A 20,185-nucleotide genomic window follows, 5' to 3' on the forward strand; every position below is an offset into this window, starting at 1 on the left:
CACCCAGGTGCCCCAATAACGCTTCCTTATTCTTGTTTGTATTCATCCCTTTTCTTCTTACTTATTCTTGCCCAGATGATAGTCTATCTGATTATTTAAATAGACTTATATTTTCTTATTATTTTTTAATTTGAGTATAGTTGATACACAATGTGACATTAGTTTGAATGTACAACTTAGGAATTTGACAAGTTTATACATTATGCTATGTTTAACAGAAGTGTAGCTACGAGAGAGCTGGGTGGCTCAGTTGGTTAAGCATCTGCCTTCAGCTCAGGTAATGATCCCAGGGTCCTGGGATTGGGCTCCTTGCTTGGCAGGGAGCCTGCTTCTCCCTCTGCCTGCCGCTCCCTCTGCTTGTGCTCCCTCTCTCTCAAATAAATAAAAAAAACTTTTTAAAAAAAAAGTGTAGCTACCATCTGTCCCATTATGTTGCTACTACAGTATCCCTGATATATTCCTTATACTGTGTCTTTTATTCCCATGACTCAGTCATTCCATAACTAGAAGATTATACTATATGTGTGTGCAAGTGTGTGAGTGTGTGTGTGTGTTTGTGTGTGAGTGGGCTTTTCCCCTTCTTTTTAAAACAAAACCAAAGAATACTATATTCCTTCAACCAGTTGTGCTTTACATTTCATAATTTGGCTTTGATGTCTCTTGAGTCAGCACAGATAGAACCATTTCCTACAGCTTCATATCCTTTGTAAGGATATACAAATTAATTTACTCAGCCCTCTTGTGGTGAACACAGGTTATTTTCAATTATTGGCTCTTAAAAACCATGTTACAACAAATAACCTCATTCATATGTCACCTCTTCTTTGTGACCATATCTGTTGGATAAATTTCCAGAAGTGGAATTTCCAGGTAAAAAGAAAACGCATTTGTAATTTTGAAATATAATGCCAAATTGCTTTTTTTAACTTTCATGTCTGCCTTACAACTATCCTACAAATTCTCCTTGTAGCCAAACCTATACAGAGAATGGGATTTGGGGAAATGCAGTTCCAGCTTAGCTAATTTGCCAGAATTTTTGAATTTTAATAGAATCATTAATTTTGGTTATTTTTAAATTTTTTTCTACATTTTGAGTCATCCTTACACTATTAAAATTCTTCAATTTTTCCCTAAAACTTCCCAGTTTAATTTTTATATTTAAATTTTTGATCTGTTCAGAGTTTATTTTTGCAAACTATATGAGGCATGTGTACAACTTCAGTCTTTCCCAGAGAACTGTACTCCTGCCCTCAGAGTACTTACCCCAGAGCACATTCCCCGTTCATCCGACATGCCACTTATATCATGTACTAAATACCTGTACTACATTTCATTTCTCTTTTTGTAAAAGCTCATAAAATGTTATTTTATTTTATATTTGCTCAGCCTTATTGAGGGACAACTGACAAATAAACTTATAATATATTTAAAGTATACAACACGATGGTTTGATGTATGTTTACATTGTGAAAGGATTCTCACAATCAAGTTAACACATTCCTCACCTCACATATTTACCTTTCCGTTTGTGTGTGAAAATATATAAGTTCTACACTCTCAGAAAATTTCAATTATACAGTACAGTGTTATCAACTATAGTCACCACGTTAAACATTAGATCCTCAAATTCTCTCTTTTTTTTAAGATTTTATTTATTTATTTGACAGAGAGGGACAGCAAGAGAGGGAACACAAGCAGGGGGAGTGGGAGAGGGAGAAACAGGCCTCCCGCTGAGCAGGGAGCCCGATGCGGGGCTCGATCCCAGGACCCTGGGATCATGACCTGAGCCAAAGGCAGACGCTTAACGACTGAGCCACCCAGGCGCCACTAGATCCTCAAATTCTTATGGCTCTTATGGCTGAAAGTTTGTAACTCTTTTTTTTTCTTTAAATGTTTTATTGTTATGTTAATCACCATACATTACATCATTAGTTTTTGATGTAGTGTTCCATGATTCGTTGTTTGTGTATAACACCCAGTGCTCCACGCAGAACGTGCCCTCTTTAATACCCATCACCAGGCTAACCCATCCCCCACCCCCCTCCCCTCTAGAACCCTCAGTTTGTTTTTCAGAGTCCATCGTCTCTCATGGTTCGTCTCCCCCTCCGATTTACCCCCTTCATTCTTCCCCTCCTGCTGTCTTCTTTTTTTTTTCTTGAGATATATTGCATTATTTGTTTCAGAGGTACAGATCTGTGATTCAACAGTTTTGCACAATTCACAGCGCTCACCATAGCACATACCCTCCCCAATGTCTATCACCCAGCCACCCCATCTCTCCCACCCCCCACCACTCCAGCAACCCTCAGTTTGTTTCCTGAGATTAAGAATTCCTCATATCAGTGAGGTCATATGATACATGTCTTTCTCTGATTGACTTATGTCACTCAGCATAACACCCTCCAGTTCCATCCACGTCGTTGCAAATGGGAAGATCTCCTTCCTTTTGATGGCTGCATAATATTCCATTGTGTATATATACCACTTCTTCTTTATCCATTCATCTGTCGATGGACATCTTGGCTCTTTCCACAGTTTGGCTATTGTGGACATTGCTGCTATAAATATTGGGATGCACGTGCCCCTTCGGATCCCTACATTTGTATCTTTGTGGTAAATACCCAGTAGTACAATTGCTGGATCGTATGGTAGCTCCATTTTCAACTTTTTGAGGAACCTCCATACTGTTTTCCAGAGCGGTTGCACCAGCTTGCATTCCCGCCAACAGTGTAGGAGGGTTCCCTTTTCTCCACATCCCCGCCAACATGAAAGTTTGTAACTCTTAACCAGCCTCTTCCCATTTCTTACAGTTCTTTCTCTAATGTCTTGATCTGATTATTTAATCGCTTTCTTTATTTTTTGCTTTTAATGTATTTACTTAGGGCTATAACTTTGCTTATGAACACTGATTTAGTGATAATCCACATGTTCCAGTGAGTGCTGGTTTCACTCTCCCCTTTTCACCTTTCCCTGATGTTCTTTAGTTTTAGTTTTAATTCCCTCTGGTCCAACTGTTTCTTACAGATTATTTCAAACATTGAGATGGGTTAGCCTGGTGATGTGTCGTAAAGAGGGCATGCTCTGCATGGAGCACTGGGTGTTATACACAAACAATGAATCATGGAACACTACATCAAAAACTAATGATGTAATGTATGGTGATTAACATAACAATACAAAATTTAAGAAAAAAGAATTCCTCATATCAGTGAGGTCATATGATACATGTCTTTCACTGATTGACTTATTTTGCTCAGCATAATACCCTCCAGTTCCATCCATGTCGTTGCAAATGGCAAGATTTCATTCCCCTTGATGGCTGCATAATATTCCATTGTGTATATATACCACTTCTTCTTTATCCATTCATCTGTCGATGGACATCTTGGCTCTTTCCACAGTTTGGCTACTGTGGACATTGCTGCTATAAACATTGGGATGCATGTACCCCTTCATATCCTTACATTTTTATCTTTGGGGTAAAAGGACTTATTTTTAAAAATCATTTTTCCTTAAATTGGATTGCAATTAAATATTATTACCTGTTTTCTTAATTCTTTTGGAATTTTCTGAATTTCAGGTTTATACACGCTCTTTTTAAAAAATTTATTTATTTATTTGAGAGAGAAGGAGCAAGAAGGGGAAGGGGGAGAGAGAGAGAGAATCTCCAGCAGACTCCTTGCTGAGCACAGAGCCCAATGAGGGGTTCAGTCTTACGACCCTGTGATCATGACCTGAGCTGAAATCAAGAGTCACATGCTTAGCCAACTGAGCCACCCAGGTGTCCCAACATGCTCTTTTCTGGAGGGTGAATGTTTCATGGGCATTTGGGAAAGGCATATACACCAATTAACTTTACCTCCTGGATAATTATATTGAGAGCTTTTACAGCCTTACTTTATTCTGTCAAATTAATCCTATTGTGGAATGAAAGCCACTATAATGCTCCCTGTCTACCACACTTAGTTTATGTGATACTGTAAGTATCTATCTTGATAGCCCCCTTCCTGGAGCAAGTCCTATATCTAAACCCATTTACGCATATGGGGGAAGGCAAAGGTTCTTCCTGAGACTTCGCTTTTTCTTTTCTTTTTTTTTTTATTGAAACAGTTAACATTTATTCAGTTAAGAGATTAACAAACGTAAAATAATTGGTATCCATAACATTTTTTCCATATTCATATTCATATTTAGTATGCTTTTCAGTTGAAAAATTTAATTATAAAATAAGTAGTGGTGGGTAAATAAAATTTGACTGTGTGCCCTGGAATTAATTGAAGTAAATGCCTAGAGTCCTTTAACGTTATAAAACTTTCTTTTTTTAAAAATTTTTTATTGTTATGTTAATCACCATATATTACATCATTTGTTTTTGATGTAGTGTTCCATGATTCATTGTTTGTTCATAACACCCAGTGCTCCATGCAGAAGGTGCCCTCTTTAATACCCATCACCAGGCTAACCCATCCCCCTACCCTCCTCCCCTCTAGAACCATCAGTTTCTTTTTCAGAGTCTATCATCTCTCATGGTTCGTCTCCCCCTCTGAATTACTCCCCTTCATTCTTCCTCTCCTGCTATCTTCTTCTTTTTCTTTTTTCTTAAAATATGTTGTGTTGTTTCAGAAGTACAGATCTGTGATTCAACAGTCTTACACAATTCACAGCGCTCACCATAGCACATACCCTCCCCAATGTCTATCACCCAGCCACCCCCTCCCTCCCACCCGCAACCTCTCCAGTAACACTCAGTTTGTTCCTGAGATTAAGAATTCCTCATATCAGTTAGGTAATATGATACATGTCTTTCTCTGATTGACTTATTTCACTCAGCATTACACCCTCCAGTTCCAACCACGTCGTTGCAAATGGCAAGATCTCCTTCCTTTTGATGGCTGCATAATATTCCATTGTGTATATATACCACTTCTTTATCCATTCACCTGTCGATGGACATCTTGGCTCTTTCCACAGTTTGGCTATTGTGGACATTGCTGCTATAAACATTGGGGTGCACGTACCCCTTCCGATCCCTACATTTCTATCTTTGGGGTAAATGCCCAGTAGTGCAGTTGCTGGATCGAATGGTAGCTCTAATTTCAACTTTTTGAGGAACCTCCATACTGTTTTCCAGAGTGGTTGCCCCAGCTTGCATTCCCACCAACAGTGTAGGAGGGTTCCCGTTTCTCTGCATCCCCGCCAAAATCTGTCGTTCCCTGACTTGTTATTTTTAGCCATTCTGACTGGTGTGAGGTGGTATCTCATTGAGGTTTTGATTTGGATTTCCCTGATGCTGAGTGATGTTGAGCACTTTTTCATGTGCCTGTTGGCCATTTGGAAGTCTTCTTTGGAAAAATGTCTGTTCATGTCTTCTGCCCATTTCTTGATTGGATCATTTGTTCTTTGGGTGTTGAGTTTGATAAGTTCTTTATAGATTTTGGATACTAGCCCTTTATCTGATATGTCATTTGCAAATATTTTCTCCCATTCTGTCGGTTGTCTTTTGGTTTTGTGGACTGTTTCTTTTGCTGTGCAAAAGCTTTTTATCTTCATGAAATCCCAATAGTTCATTTTTGCCCTGGCTTCCCTTGCCTTTGGTGATGTTTCTAGGAAGAAGTTGCTGCGGCTGAGGTCGAAGAGGTTGCTACCTGTGTTCTCCTTTAAGATTTTGATGGACTCCTGTCTCACGTTTAGGTCTTTCAACCATTTGGAGTCTATTCTTGTGTGTGGTGTAAGGAAATGGTCCAGTTTGATTCTTCTGCATGTGGCTGTCCAATTTTCCCAACACCATTTGTTGAAGAGAATGTCTTTTTGCCATTGGACATTCTTTCCTGCTTTGTCAAAGATAAGTTGACCATAGAGTTGAGGGTCCATTTCTGGGCTCTCGATTCTGTTCCATTGATCTATGTACCTGTTTTTGTGCCAGTACCATACTGTCTTGATGATGACAGCTTTGTAATAGAGCTGGAAGTCCGGAATTGTGATGCCGCCAGCTTTGCTTTTCTTTTTCAATATTCCTCCGGCTATTCGGGGTCTCTTCTGGTTCCATACAAATTTTAGGATGATTTGTTCCATTTCTTTGAAAAAAGTGGATGGTATTTTTATGGGGATTGCATTGAATGTGTAGATTGCTCTAGGTAGCATTGACATCTTCACAAAGTTGGTGCTCCCAATCCATGAGAATGGAAGGTTTTTTCATTTCTTTGTGTCTTCCTCAATTTCTTTCCTGAGTATTTTATAGTTTTCTGAGTACAGATCCTTTGCCTCTTTGGTTGAATTTATTCCTAGGTATCTTATGGTTTTGGGTGCAATTGTAAATGGGATCGACTCCTTGATTTGTCTCTCTTCTGTCTTGTTGTTGGTGTATAGGAATGCCACTGATTTCTGTGCATTGATTTTATATCCTGCCACTTTACTGAATTCCTGGATGATTTCTAGCAGTTTTGGGGTGGAGTCTTTTGGGTTGTCCACATACAGTATCATATCATCTACAAAGAGTGAGAGTTTGACTTCCTCTTTGCCCATTTGGATGCCTTTGATTTCTTTTTGTTGTCTGATTGCTATGGCTAGGACTTCTAATACTATGTTGAATAGCAGTGGTGAGAGTGGACATCCCTGCCTCCTTCCTGACCATAGGGGATAAGCTCTCAGCCTTTCCCCATGGAGAATGATATTCACTGTAGGTTTTTCGTAGATGGCTTTTATGATATTGAGGTATGTACCCTCTATCCCTATACTCTGAAGAGTTTTGATCAAGAAAGGATGCTATACTTTGTCAAATGCTTTTTCTGCATCTATTGAGAGGATCCTATGATTCTTGTTCTTTCTTTTGTTAATGTATTGTGTCACGTTGATTGATTTGCGGATGTTGAACCAGCCTTGCAGCCCAAGGATAAATCCCACTTGGTCATGGTGGATAATCCTTTTAATGTACTGTTGGATCCTATTGGCTAGTATTTTGGTGAGAATTTTTGCATCCATGTTCATCAAGGATATTGGTCTGTAATTCCCCTTTTTGATGGGGTGTTTGTCTGGTTTTGGGATCAAGGTAAAGGTGGCCTCATAAAATGAATTTGGAAGTTTTCCTTCCATTTCTATTTTTTGGAACAGTTTCAGGAGAATAGGTATTAATTCTTCTTTAAATGTCTGATAGAATTCCCCTGGGAAGCCATCTGGCCGTGGGCTTTTGTTTCTCGGGAGATTTTTGATGACTGCTTCAATTTCCTTAGTGGTTATAGGTTTGTTCAGGTTTTCTATTTCTTCCTGGTTCAATTTTGGTAGTTGATACATCTCTAGGAATGCACCCATTTCTTCCAGGTTATCTAATTTGCTGGCATAGAGTTGCTCATAATATGTTCTTATAATTGTTTGTATTTCTTCGGTGTGGGTTGTGATCTCTCCTCTTTCATTCATGATTTTGTTGATTTGGGTCATTTCTCTTTTCTTTTTGATCAGTCTGGCCAGGGGTTTATCAATCTTGTTAATTCTTTCAAAGAACCAGCTCCTAGTTTCGTGGATCTGTTCTACTGTTCTTTTGGTTTCTAGTTCATTGATTTCTGCTCTGATCTTTATGATTTCTCTTCTCCTGCTGGGTTTAGGCTATATTTGCTGTTCTTTCTCCAGGTCCTTTAGGTGTAGGGTTAGCTTGTGTATTTGAGAGCTTTCTTGTTTCTTGAGAAAGGCTTGTATTGCTATATACTTTCCTCTCAGGACTGCCTTTGCTGTATCCCAAAGATTTTGGACAGTTGTGTTTTCATTTTCATTGGTTTTCATGAATTTTTAAAATTCTTCTTTAATTTCCTGGGTGGACCCATTCATTCTTTAGTAGGATGCTCTTTAGCCTCCATGTATTTGAGTTCTTTCCGACTTTCCTCTTGTGATTGAGTCCTAGTTTCAAAGCATTGTGGTCTGAAAATATGCAGGGAATCATCCCAATCTTTTGGTACCGGTTGAGACCTGATTTGTGACCTAGGATGTGATCAATTCTGGAGAATGTTCCATGGGCACTAGAGAAGAATGTGTATTCCGTTGCTTTGGGATGGAATGTTCTGAATATGTCTGTGAAGTCCATTTGTCCAGTGTGTCATTTAAAGTCTTTATTTCCTTGTCGATCTTTTGCTTAGATGATCTGTCCATTTCAGTCAGGGGGGTGTTAAAGTCCCCCACTATTATTGTATTGTTGTTAATGTGTTTCTTTGCTTTTGTTATTAATTGCCTTATAGAATTGGCTACTCCCATGTTTGGGGCATAGATATTTCCAATCGTTAGATCTTCTTGTTGGATAGACCCTTTAAGTAGGATAGTGTCCTTCCTCATCTCTTATTACAGTCTTTGTTTTAAAATCTAGTTTGTCTGATATAAGGATTGCCACCCCAGCTTTCTTTTGGTGTCCATTAGCATGGTAAATGGTTTTCCACCCCCTCACTTTCAATCTGGGGGTGTCTTTGGGTCTAAAATGAGCCTCTTGCAGACAGCATATGGATGGGTCTTGTTTTTTAATCCAATCTGATAGCCTGTGTCTTTTGATTGGGACATTGAGCCCGTTTACATTCAGGGTAACTATTGAAAGGTATGAATTTAGTGTCATTGTATTGCCTGTAAGGTGACTGTTACTGTATGTTGTCTGTGTTCCTTTCTGATCTTTGCTGCTTTTAGGCTCTCTCTTTGCTTAGAGGACCCCTTTCAATATTTCTTATAGGGCTGGTTTCGTGTTTGCAAATTCCTTTAGTTTTTGTTTGTTCTGGAAGCTTTTTATCTCTCCTTCTATTTTCAATGACAGCCTAGATGGATATAATATTCTTGGCTGCATATTTTTCTCGTTTAGTGCTCTGAAGATATCTTGCCAGTCCTTTCTGGCCTGCCAGGTCTCTGTGGATAGGTCTGTTGCCAATCTAATGTTTTTACCATTGTAGGTTACATATCTCTTCTCCCGAGCTGCTTTCAGGATTTTCTCTTTGTCTCTGAGACTCATAAGTTTTACTATTAGATGTCAGGGTGTTGACCTATTATTATTGATTTTGAGAGGGTTTCTCTGTGCCTCCTGGATTTTGATGCCTGTTTCCTTCCTCACATTAGGGAAGTTCTCTGCTATTATTTGCTCCAATATACCTTCTGCCCCTCTCTCTCTTTCTTCTTCTTCTGGGATCCCAATTATTCTAATGTTGTTTCATCTTATCGTATCACTTATCTCTCGAATTCTGCCCTCGTGATCCTGTAGTTGTTTCTCCCTCTTTTTCTCAGCCTCTTTATTTTCCATAATTTGGTCTTGTATATCACTGATTCTCTCTTCTCCCTCATTTATCCTAGCAGTTAGTGCCCCCATTTTTGATTGCACCTCATCAATAGCCTTTTTGATTTCAACTTGGTTAGATTTTAGTTCTTTTATTTCTCCAGAAAGGGTTTCTCTATTAACTTCCACGCTTTTTTCAAGCCCAGCTAGTATCTTTAAAGTCATGATTCTGAACTCTAGGTCCAACATCGTACTAATGTCCGCATTGAGTAGGTCCCTGGCTGACGGTACTACCTCTTGTTCTTTTTGCTGAGGTGATTTTTTCGTCTTGTCATTTTGTCCAGAGGAGAATAGATGAATGAGAGAACAAAATGCTAACAGGTTTACAACGTCCCCAGCAAATATACTGTATACAAATCAGAAAAGACCTGAAACCAGGGGAAAAGAAAGGGAAAGAAAGAAAAAGGAAAGAGGAAAAAAAAGAAAAAAAGATAAAAACAAAAACAGAGCAATACAAAAAAACAGAATGTGATCAAATATGATCAGGCTAGTGCATAGAGCAGTGCCACACACTAGATATTGGGCGTATCTTGGTCTGTTAGAAAAAAGTGCCTCCTAAAATTTTAAAGGAAGAAAGACATATATGTACAAAATAAGGGTTGATACAATGAAGGGATGGAAGATGACTGTAAAGATAAAAATTATAAAAGATTTTATAAAAGGACTTTGTAAGATAAGAAGTTGTTTGAAAAAAGAAAGAAGAAGATTTAAGAAAAAGAAAGAAAAAAGGGAGAGAATGTGATCAGGCTGGAGACTAGAACAGAGCCATACACTAGTGATTTAGGGTATATTTTGATCTGTTAGAAGAAACTGTATCTCAAAATTTTAAAGAGAGAACAACTTATATATATATGCCAAAAATAAGGGTAACTACTATGAAGGGATAAAATATGACTCTAAAAATGACAAATAAAAAGTTTTTTTGATTGATAAGATGTTGGTTGAAAAAGGGAAAAAGAAAAATAAAAAAAAAACAGTTAACAAAAATTAACTTTGATGAACTAATGAATCATGGTAAAAAAAAAAAAGCCATGATTTCTATGTGCAGTATTCCCCTAGCGCTGGAGTTCTCCCGTTCTCCTTGATCGGTAAACTTGGTCTTGGCTTGCTGGCTGTTTGTGCTGATCTTCTGGGGGAGGGGCCTGTTGCTGTGGTTTCCAAATGTCTTTGCCGGAGGCTGAATTGCCCCGCCCTTGTCGATCTGGGCTAAGCAAGCTGCTCGGGTTTGATCACAGGAGATTTTGTTCCCTGCAAGCTCTCGGTACAGCTTTGGAGGACCAGGGCAAAAATGGTGGCCTCCCAATCTCCACCCGGAGGAGCTGAGAACTCGGGGCCCCGCTCCTCAGTGCGCCCCCAGAGAAAAGCAGTCACTCCCGTGTCCCCGGTCTCCGGCCGCTCTCCGTGCTCACCCGGCCTGTGACAGAGCGTTGCTATCTCTGGTACCTGACCCCACGTGGAGTCTCCAAACCCAGCAGATCCCTGCAGTGCGTTCCCGCGCCACTCCTCCCTGGGAAGGAAGGGGAGTCTCCCCGGCTCTGCCACTTGTTGGGTCCCTGCTGGAGGAGCAGTGGCCCGACTGGGCCGCGGATCACAGTTTATGGCAACCCCGAGCTGAGAGCCCGCGCCTTGGCTCCGTCTCTGCAGCCGGCTTCCCCACTCCGATACCTGGGAGCTCTGGCGCACTCAGGCACCCCCGGTCTTTCTGTGACCTCGAGGGTCCTGAGACCACACTGTCCCGGGAGGATTCCACCCCTCGCTTAGCCACTGCAGCGACGTCCTTCCCCGGAGCCGACTTCTAACAGTTCCGATTTTGTGCTCCGCGGCTCTAGCACTTGCCAGAAGCGGCCGGCGGAGGCCCCTCCCCCGCCGTCTATCCTCCCGAATATCGCCTCGGATTCACTTCTCCGCACGTCCTACCTTCCAGTAAGTGGTCGCTTCTCTGTTCAGAGAGTTGTTGCTACTCTCCTGTTCGATCTCCTGTTGAGTTCGTAGGTGTTCAGAATGGTTTGATCCCTATTCAGCTGAATTCCTGAGACCAGACGAAATCTAGGTTCCCCTACTCCTCCGCCATCTTGCTCCGCCCCCCGAGACTTATGTTTTTCTAAAAGTAATCAGTCTAAAATAATCCACATGCCATTTGAGATGGCAAATTTTGCTGCCCTACAGAATCGGTTTCTTCTTTTTGAATCAATATACTGAGAGGAATGATTTTTTTTCTCCTTGGTTGTTTCCTTGCAGGAACTAAAGCAGTCAAAATTTGGGGCCAACAGAACAGCCATTACTGAGTTCATCCTGTTGGGTTTAGTGGAGACACCAGAGCTGTGGCCAGTTGTCTTTATAGTCTTCCTCTTTGCCTACCTGGTCACAGTTGGAGGCAACCTCAGCATCCTGGCTGCCATCTTGGTGGAGCCCAAACTCCACACCCCCATGTACTTCTTCCTGGGGAACCTATCAGTGCTGGATGTTGGGTGCATCACCGTCACTGTTCCCTCGATGTTGGCTCGTCTCCTGTCCCACAAGCATACAATTCCCTATGGAGCCTGCCTCACACAACTTTTCTTCTTCCATCTCTTGGTTGGGGTAGACTGCTTCCTGCTGACAGCCATGGCCTATGACCGATTCCTGGCCATCTGCCAGCCCCTGACCTACAGCACCCGAATGAGCCAGACAGTCCAGAGGATATTGGTGGCTGTGTCCTGGGCTTTAGCCTTCACCAATGCACTGACTCACACAGTAGCCATAGCCACACTCAAGTTCTGTGGTCCCAACGTGATCAATCACTTCTACTGTGACCTCCCACAGCTCTTCCAGCTCTCCTGCTCTAGCACCCAGCTCAATGAGCTGCTGCTCTTTGCTGTGGGTTTCATAATGGCAGGTACTCCCTTGGCTCTCATCATCACCTCCTATGCCCATGTGGCAGCTGCAGTTCTACGAATCCGCTCTGCTGAGGGCAGGAAAAAAGCCTTCTCCACATGTGGCTCTCACCTCACTGTGGTGGGCATATTCTACGGTTCAGGTATATTTAATTACATGCGACTTGGTTCAGCCAAGCTTTCAAACAAGGATAAAGGGGTTGGAGTCTTCAACACTGTTATCAACCCCATGCTGAATCCAATCATCTACAGCCTCAGGAACCCTGATGTACAGGATGCCCTCTGGCAGGTGCTCAAGGGGAAGCGGTCACTAGCTTGACAAGGTCTTGAGGTCTGGAATGTCACCCGCTCCTTTTCTCTTTCTGAACTAAAAGAGAAATACTCTAAAGCCAGTAACTAAGACAAATGTTCCATAATTGCCTCGGTCTCCCTGCACATGAAGATATTTTGTTAAGGATAATAGTTTTTGTTTCCCAAAGAGGCTATGCCCAATTTGTAGACAATAAACATGTTAAACTCTGCTAAGCCCAGCCCCTTTGACAAATTACAATTTCAGTCCCTGCATGCTCCCTTTTCTGTGTAGAAGTGAAACCTCGGAGCCTTGACGGCTGGGGCCCACTTGAAGGGTCCAGGATGCCATCTCCCCAGATGAAGAGCCCTAGCAATCACATTTACAAGGTCCTAATTTTTCCATATAAAGTTGATTTCAGGGATTAGGATATGGATATCCAGGGGAGTATTATTCAGCCTCTCATGGCCAGGTATGGGATTCTTTCAGGGAGTAAATTATTTCTCTTGCATCATGGGTGGGATTGCCTTTCTCAGAATATGCTGAGACCTAATCCCAATTATTCTGGAGGCACAGAGGAGACATGGGAAATGTTCTTGAGGACGACAAGAATCATCTTGTAAGGCATCTGCTTCATATGAGGTCTTTGCATGGCCATCACACAAAAGGAGGTTCATCTCCACCAGCAAATAGAAAGGGATGCTTTTGCCTTTGGCTCCAAGAGAGACTGGGGGTTCAAAATTCTCATGCTCAACCTCTCAAATATTCCCATCTCAAGACTCAGGATCTCATTCCTTCCTCAGCAGGGCCCTGGATTTAGCACAGGAGGTGCCCTTCCCTTTAAGCTGCACATTCAGCCTCCCTTGTAGTTCTGTGACCCTTACAATTAGGTACAAGAAGTGATTTTCAATGCTACCTTGTAGCTGCAGAAGATTAACACCCCGTGAAACATTGCCAGGGAAGTCTTCTGGCTTTTACAACATATCCTAAATTGATCGTTGCCTGACCTGGGCCTATCATTGTTTCTTCAGGCATCCAGAAAATTAACAGAAGCTACCCTTAATTCTCAAAACTCCACAGTTCTTATAATTACCATGGTTCTCATCATATTAATGTGCTAGTGTTAGCACATGACCCAGGGTTTCACCTTTCACCTGTACCTCATCCCAACATACCACAACTGAGTCTCAGTAATGAAACTATGGTTATCGCCAACCCCACTTAACCCAAACAGTGGTGAATGCTCCAGTTCCAGAATCCCATCTGAAGGACATGCTTCCTAGGGCTACTCCGAGGAGCAGCTGTCTTAGTCGGGCTCCCCCAAAAGCAGAGCCTGAGACCAGATGCATGCATTAACTGGGAAGTCATCTCAGGGAGCAGGAGTCCCTGGGAGGAAGACTGTGGTTATGAGGGGACAAAGAAGGAAGAAGTGTACCTGACTGAGGGGTTCAGCACCAACATCTCTGCTATGGACATCCAGCAGAGACTTGATTGAGCATGAGCATATGGAATGCCTCCTGGAATTGCCTGAAGAAGGGCTGTTGGGGTGTTTACTCATTGGCTCTCCTCTCATATTGTCAAGGTGTTCCCTGCACTCTGAGTGCACATGCTCAGACCTACTGAGCACCCCACCCCCGCCGCCATTATTCATGGCATCAGAGGATCCCAGGGAAGAAGTTACCCTCTGTCAGCCAGCTACAAGCAGAAGCCTGCAGGGAACTGTCCGACCCAGCCACGGCTGAAATTAGAAATAAGGCTGAGGGAGATGTGAATCAGACATCTGAAATGTCTACCGCAACATGCTTCCTAGAAGTGTGAGGATTCACAGGGACTCCAGGCTTGTAAAAGTGCTTAACATATTACCGTGTACCTAACAAACACCTGTAAATGTTATCAGTTGGTATGTTGACATGTTGCCAAACTTCTACTAGCATCTGAGTGAATCTTACTTTATTTAATCTGCAAGCAGTACGCTACGTTAGAGGATATGCTCATTTCACAGATGAGGAAACTGAGGCTCAAAAGGGTACAGCAGCTTGTCCAAGGTCAACCACTAGTAACAAGAAAACAGGTCTGTCTACAGTGCATTTCCTACTGTAGAAGGGTTCTCTGGTGGGAGAAGACAGAGCACCCTCTCTTGGGAGAGGGGTGTTGAGTAGGTAGTGGTGAATATAGGAGTTAGAGGACACAACCCTCAACGTTCCCACATCTGTGCAGCCTTCACTGGGGCTCTGATTCCCTCAGAGCCAGGCCTAGACAGTCATATTGACAGGCAGCTCCACAGGAGTCCTTCTAGAACAATATAGCTCTTCTACCCCCACGTCTAGAGTCATTGAACATAACCAAGATACATTCCCAGGGGGTCCCAACTAACAAGGCCCTGAGGGAGAAAGAACCACATTCTTGAAGACTCATTAAGAAACTGGGTTTGAAGAAAACTTCTCCCTCTTGCCTCTCTTCTGGGGCCTCCTCCTCGTCCCCAGGTCCCAGGCAAGTCTGGAAATTAATTTGTCTCTGCTCAAAGGCTCTGCTTGGGGTTGACATCTGAGAAATAAACTCCTCCCTAGCAAACCTGTATCTAGTCCCACTTACACTAGCTTCCTGGGTGGCTCTGAGGATTTGAACAAGTTCTGTAGACCTCAGTGACACCACCATTAAGTGGAATTTTTATCACCTTCCCTAACTACCTCCTATAAAGCTAGGGCTAGAGAGAAAACCTTTTTTTTTTTTCTTCTTCTTCTTCTTTTTTTTTTTTTTTTTAAGAAAGTCTAAATACCAGAAGGTGTAAGGCATGGTTGCTATATTTAGGAAGGGTTGTTTACAAAACAACTTGTCTCTCTGTCTCCCATCTGTCTCCTCCCTTCTGGGAGGGAAAACACTGTAAAGAAGATAGCCCTACAAAAGAGAGAATATCAGCTTGTTTCCCTCATTAACTTGCTTTCTGGTGGATAACTGGGTCTGCAGAGCTCCTCGTCTTCTTCCTGAAGAGCCTCACTGGCTTCTGTGCCCATGCCTAGGTGAGTATGCTCAGGGGTCCTAACCCTGCCCTTACAAAACAGAAATGGAGCCTCCATTGCTGCCATTAGCTCAAACCTGACTTTTCATGTGGTGCAACTGATGCCCCTGGGAAAAGGAAATGTTTTACGGGAAGATCAGAAGATATAACCCAAAGGTCCTGGCTCTTTTTCTGTGCCCCTTTGCCCAAGGCCCCATTTCTTGGAAGCCTGTTCTCTGTTACTCTTAGGAGAGAGTATGAAGGGATTCATTGAGTCTGGTTCACTGCCCGGAACCCACTGCATCAGGCAGCCTAGAAACTTCACTCCAGTCCCAGGTCTTGTTGAGCCTTTTTGTCACTGGGAGTGTGGAGGGATTGTTTGGAGTTCCAGGATAGAGAGCTGTAATACCTCAGTAGGGAGAACCTGGGACTCATAACAAACCTCTGAGAATCATAACACATGATACATCTATCACTCCTCATGATAGGCGTCACGGTGACCCCTTAGACATTCTGGATGTCTCTGGATGGTCAGAGGTCTTCCAGAATCCCACTGATTCCAAGCAAGCTTCATCTCTCACCATTTGCAGGTTGGTGGCAGCTGTTTTGCTGCTCTTCTATCCCTTGGCCATAACTTACTTATCTGTAAGGTACGCCCCTTCTAAGGGCCTTATTCTCTTCAGCGGTTTACCTGAAAAGAAACATGCTAGTGTGTGTGTAGCTACATTACCTGCTTGTCCCATAAAACCAAGGAAAGCAGTAGTCTCTGCAGCAATGTCGCACCCTGCATTTGCCTCTATACCCCCCATAAATCACACTAATTCACAGAACTCTAGCTCGAGTTCCAATTTGTCCAGAAAGTCTTCCATGACAACTCTAGGTCATACTGATGCTCTCTTTCTCTGCAATCCTATGAATACTTGAACCATTCACTTATTTATTTAATAAATATTGAGTACTTACTGTGTGTAAAGCATTATCACAAGTATTTCTATTGTAAAATTGAACGAAACCTGTTTTTGGTCCTCATGTCACTTACAGTGAAGTAGATGAGATATGCTCTATAGAAAAATGACTGAGCAAGAAGATAAACAGTATTAAGTTCCATGAAATAATATGTAGTAAGAGCTTATGAGACAGAGACAAACAGACAGACAGAGATGCTTTTGATACGGGAACTTTCAGGAAACCAGCTTAAGTCAACTCTTGAAATGCATGGGAGGTGGAGCTGGAAGGGAGACATTGCAGGTAGAGAAAACAGGATGAGCAAGGAGGTAGAAAATCACAGGGTCACAATCTAATGCTTATGTTAAAATAGACCTGAAAAGGGGACTGGAGAGTAGTTAATTGTTCTTTAACATAGTATATATTAATATATTAATATAGTATATATTATAGCTGCTATCCATCCATTTATTTGTCCATTTGCAAAGCACTTAACCAATTTCATCAATGATGAGTATGCCTGAGAATGATCCTCCGTCTCACCAATCAGGTGATCCTAGAATTTTAAGGGTATTTTAGAGATCACTGCATCCAACTTTCCATCCATGTGAGCCCATCACCCTTCTGTTAGAGTCACCAGACTCCAACTTCTTCCCTCTGATTCCAGTGTATTCTATGCAAGGGAGTAACATTACTCTTAGGGAGCTCTAGCTCTGCTTATAATATGGGCAATAGAGAAACACTGATATTTTTTTCATCAGGATCTTATTATAAGATCTGGAAAACATGGCTCAATCTGGCTCTCTACATATGTGCCTGCTTCATTTGAGGATCTCTCCTTAGTGCTATTGGCCAAACTACTATGCCTGAGTTAAGGACAATGAAAGGGTGGTGGCTGTGCAATGCAGAAAGCCAACTGCCTCCAGCTGCAGCCTACCCACAGGTCATGCTTACAGTTTTGTTTTCAGAGGCAAGCAGCAGATACTATAAAAAGAATAAATAACTTCAGAGACACCTGGGTGGCTCAGTCGTTAAGCGTCTGCCTTCGGCTCAGGTCATGATCCCGGTGTCCTGGGATCGAGTCCCGCATTGGGCTCCTTTCTCAACAGGGAGCCTGCTTCTCCCTCTGCCTGCCGCTCCCCCTGCTTGTGCTCTCTCTCTCTCTCTCTCTCTCTCTCTCTGTCAAATAAATAAATAAAATCTCTTTAAAAAAGAAGAAATAACTTTAGATTAAGCTGTTATTCAAAGTCTAATGTAAAGGCTTAGTTAGCACCAAGAACACCAGGAATTTATTGATGTAGGGATTTTGAACTTATACTTCAGCATATGTCCCTCACCTTGGAGAAACGTACTTGGCTGAACTACCTGATATCTGCAGTCATGGCTCTGAGTTTTGTATCTTTGCTTGGTCTTCAATATCTCTAATAACTTTGAAACCTAGGTTTTCAAATGCTTTCTGGTTTCTCTGGAAATATTAATTTTTCTATTTTGAAATCTGCTAATTGGTGTGGGCCGATCTTACAAAGTAAAATGGAGAAATCCATCTTAATCTCACTACATTTAAAGGGGAAGTCTGCTTTATCTTAATTCATTTTCCCACGTATTCCCTTTCAAGTAGGAGAGGATGGGAGGGACAAAGTGGTGATGGTTTTGGGCATCTCAGTTGAGAGCAGAGTAAAGGCATCGAGGTGAAGGAAGAGGTCAGTGAGTGAAGTGTGACCTGGGGAATGGGAATATTATCCCCTAGACGGCTGAGAACTTACCTTAGGCTCTGAACATGGGTGGGTTAAAACATTTATGTTGAATAAATAAATTGGAGTGGACTGATATCTCCCCTCCTGGGACATTTCCTTACAGAAACTCATGGATCCAGAAGTTAGAGCCAACAGGACATCTGTTACTGAGTTCATTCTACTGGGCCTAGTAGAAACAGAACAGCTGCAGTCTGTGGTCTTTGTAGTCTTCCTCTTTGCCTACCTGGTCACAGTCGGAGGCAACCTCAGCATCCTGGCTGCCATCTTGGTGGAGCCCAAACTCCACACCCCCATGTACTTCTTCCTGGGGAACCTATCAGTGTTGGATGTTGGGTGCATCACCGTCACTGTTCCCTCGATGTTGGCTCGTCTCCTGTCCCACAGGCGTACAGTTCCGTATGGAGCCTGCCTCACACAGCTTTTCTTCTTTCACCTTCTGGCTGGGATGGACTGCTTTCTATTGACAGTCATGGCCTATGACCGATTCCTGGCCATCTGCCAGCCCCTGACCTACAGCACCCGAATGAGCCAGACAGTCCAGAGGATATTGGTGGCTGTGTCCTGGGCTTTAGGTTTCACCAATGCACTAAATCACACCATTGCCCTAAATACCCTCAACTTCTGTGGCCCCAATGCAGTCAATCACTTCTACTGTGACCTCCCACAGCTCTTCCAGCTCTCCTGCTCCAGCACCCAGCTCAACGAGCTGTTGCTCTTTGTCGCAGCAGCCTTCATGGCTGTAGCCCCCTTGGTCCTCATCACTGTGTCCTATGCACACGTGGCAGTTGCAGTCCTACGAATCCGTTCAGTGGAAGGCAGGAGGAAGGCCTTTTCCACATGTGGCTCCCACCTCACTGTGGTTTGCCTCTTCTATGGTACTGGTATCTTCAACTACATGCGTCTTGGTTCTGAGGAGTCTTCAGACAAGGATAAAGGGGTTGGGGTCTTTAACACTGTTATCAATCCCATGCTGAACCCACTTATCTACAGCCTTAGAAATCCTGATGTCCAGGGTGCCCTGTGGCGAGTACTTGTGGGGAGGCAGTCACTAACCTAAGGGTTAATAGTATCCCTTCTTTCCTGCCTTCTCTGGGTTAAGAAAACTTCCCAGGAAGGCAATAACCTGGGAAAATGGTCCATAACCATATCTCTCACTGCCTGAAGACTTGCATGATGTATTTACCCTGCAAACAAGTCCTACATAATTGATTCATACAGCAAACATTTATTAAATTGCTTCTATGATCCAGACACCCTCCTAGGGGACTAGTGAACAAAATAGACAGAAGTCTCTGGACTTATGCAAATCACATTCTAATTAAGAAAGACAAAATACACGAATGAGCATCACAGCGATAAGGGCTGTAAAGAAAAACAAGTAAGATAGGGGGGATATGAGCAAGTGCCCGGGGTAAATTGCTGCCTCATGTATGGCCGTGCTCATTGTTCTGGGTAAGGTTGAAGCCTTAGAAGCTGGGTGGTTCTGGACAGCAATGTCCTACAGGGAAGGGCTATTTGGCTAATAGGTAACCCATTAACCTAAGTAACAAAGAATATCACTGTGAAGTTTTTTTCTGGTGGGGACATAAGATTCCATCTAGATCAGAGTGCAGAAAACCATTTTAAGCCATTGGCCCAGTGCCAAGTTTATTCTATTCTACACTTCACCTTTCACATCCAGAAAAAAAAAAAAAATCAATTCCTTCTCTTCACTACCACACCAGAACCCAATAGGATGTTTAGTGGACAGACAGGGTCTATAGAGAGAAATAGATCACTAAATTAAAACTACATTAATGCATACATGATATATCTTCATGTCAAAAAAAGAATGTTCCATCTCTACCCCGGCCATGTCTTTGTTATTGGCTAAATCCCCTTGTTCACATATATGATAAAGCCTTTGGAAGAATAAGCATTTATACTTCAATGAGGTCTTTTGATTTTTTCAGTGAGGAATGTACAATATAACCTTTTCCTTCAAAGTCTCATTTTTTCCTCCCAAATCTCCCAGCTCAGAAAATGCCCATAAATGAAGTTTCT

General features: G+C 42.4%; 2 protein-coding genes across 2 annotated transcripts; both read left to right on the forward strand.

Annotated features, from left to right (window-relative positions):
- Window positions 1–11,518: 11,518 nt before the first annotated feature.
- Window positions 11,519–12,478, forward strand: LOC113907983 (olfactory receptor 3A1; the record flags this gene model as incomplete). Its single annotated transcript, XM_027567829.2, has 1 exon — window positions 11,519–12,478. A coding segment is annotated over one exon (960 nt), but the record flags the coding sequence as incomplete, so codon positions are not given.
- A 5,761-nt stretch (window positions 12,479–18,239) lies between these two features.
- LOC113907978 (olfactory receptor 3A2) lies at window positions 18,240–19,199 on the forward strand. The gene has a single exon (XM_027567823.1). It carries the CDS (start codon window positions 18,252–18,254, stop codon window positions 19,197–19,199), a length of 948 nt encoding a protein of 315 aa, XP_027423624.1. The 5' UTR covers window positions 18,240–18,251.
- Window positions 19,200–20,185: the final 986 nt, after the last annotated feature.

The sequence above is a fragment of the Zalophus californianus genome, chromosome 16 (genome assembly GCF_009762305.2).
Source record: "Zalophus californianus isolate mZalCal1 chromosome 16, mZalCal1.pri.v2, whole genome shotgun sequence".
Lineage (NCBI taxonomy): Eukaryota > Metazoa > Chordata > Mammalia > Carnivora > Otariidae > Zalophus > Zalophus californianus.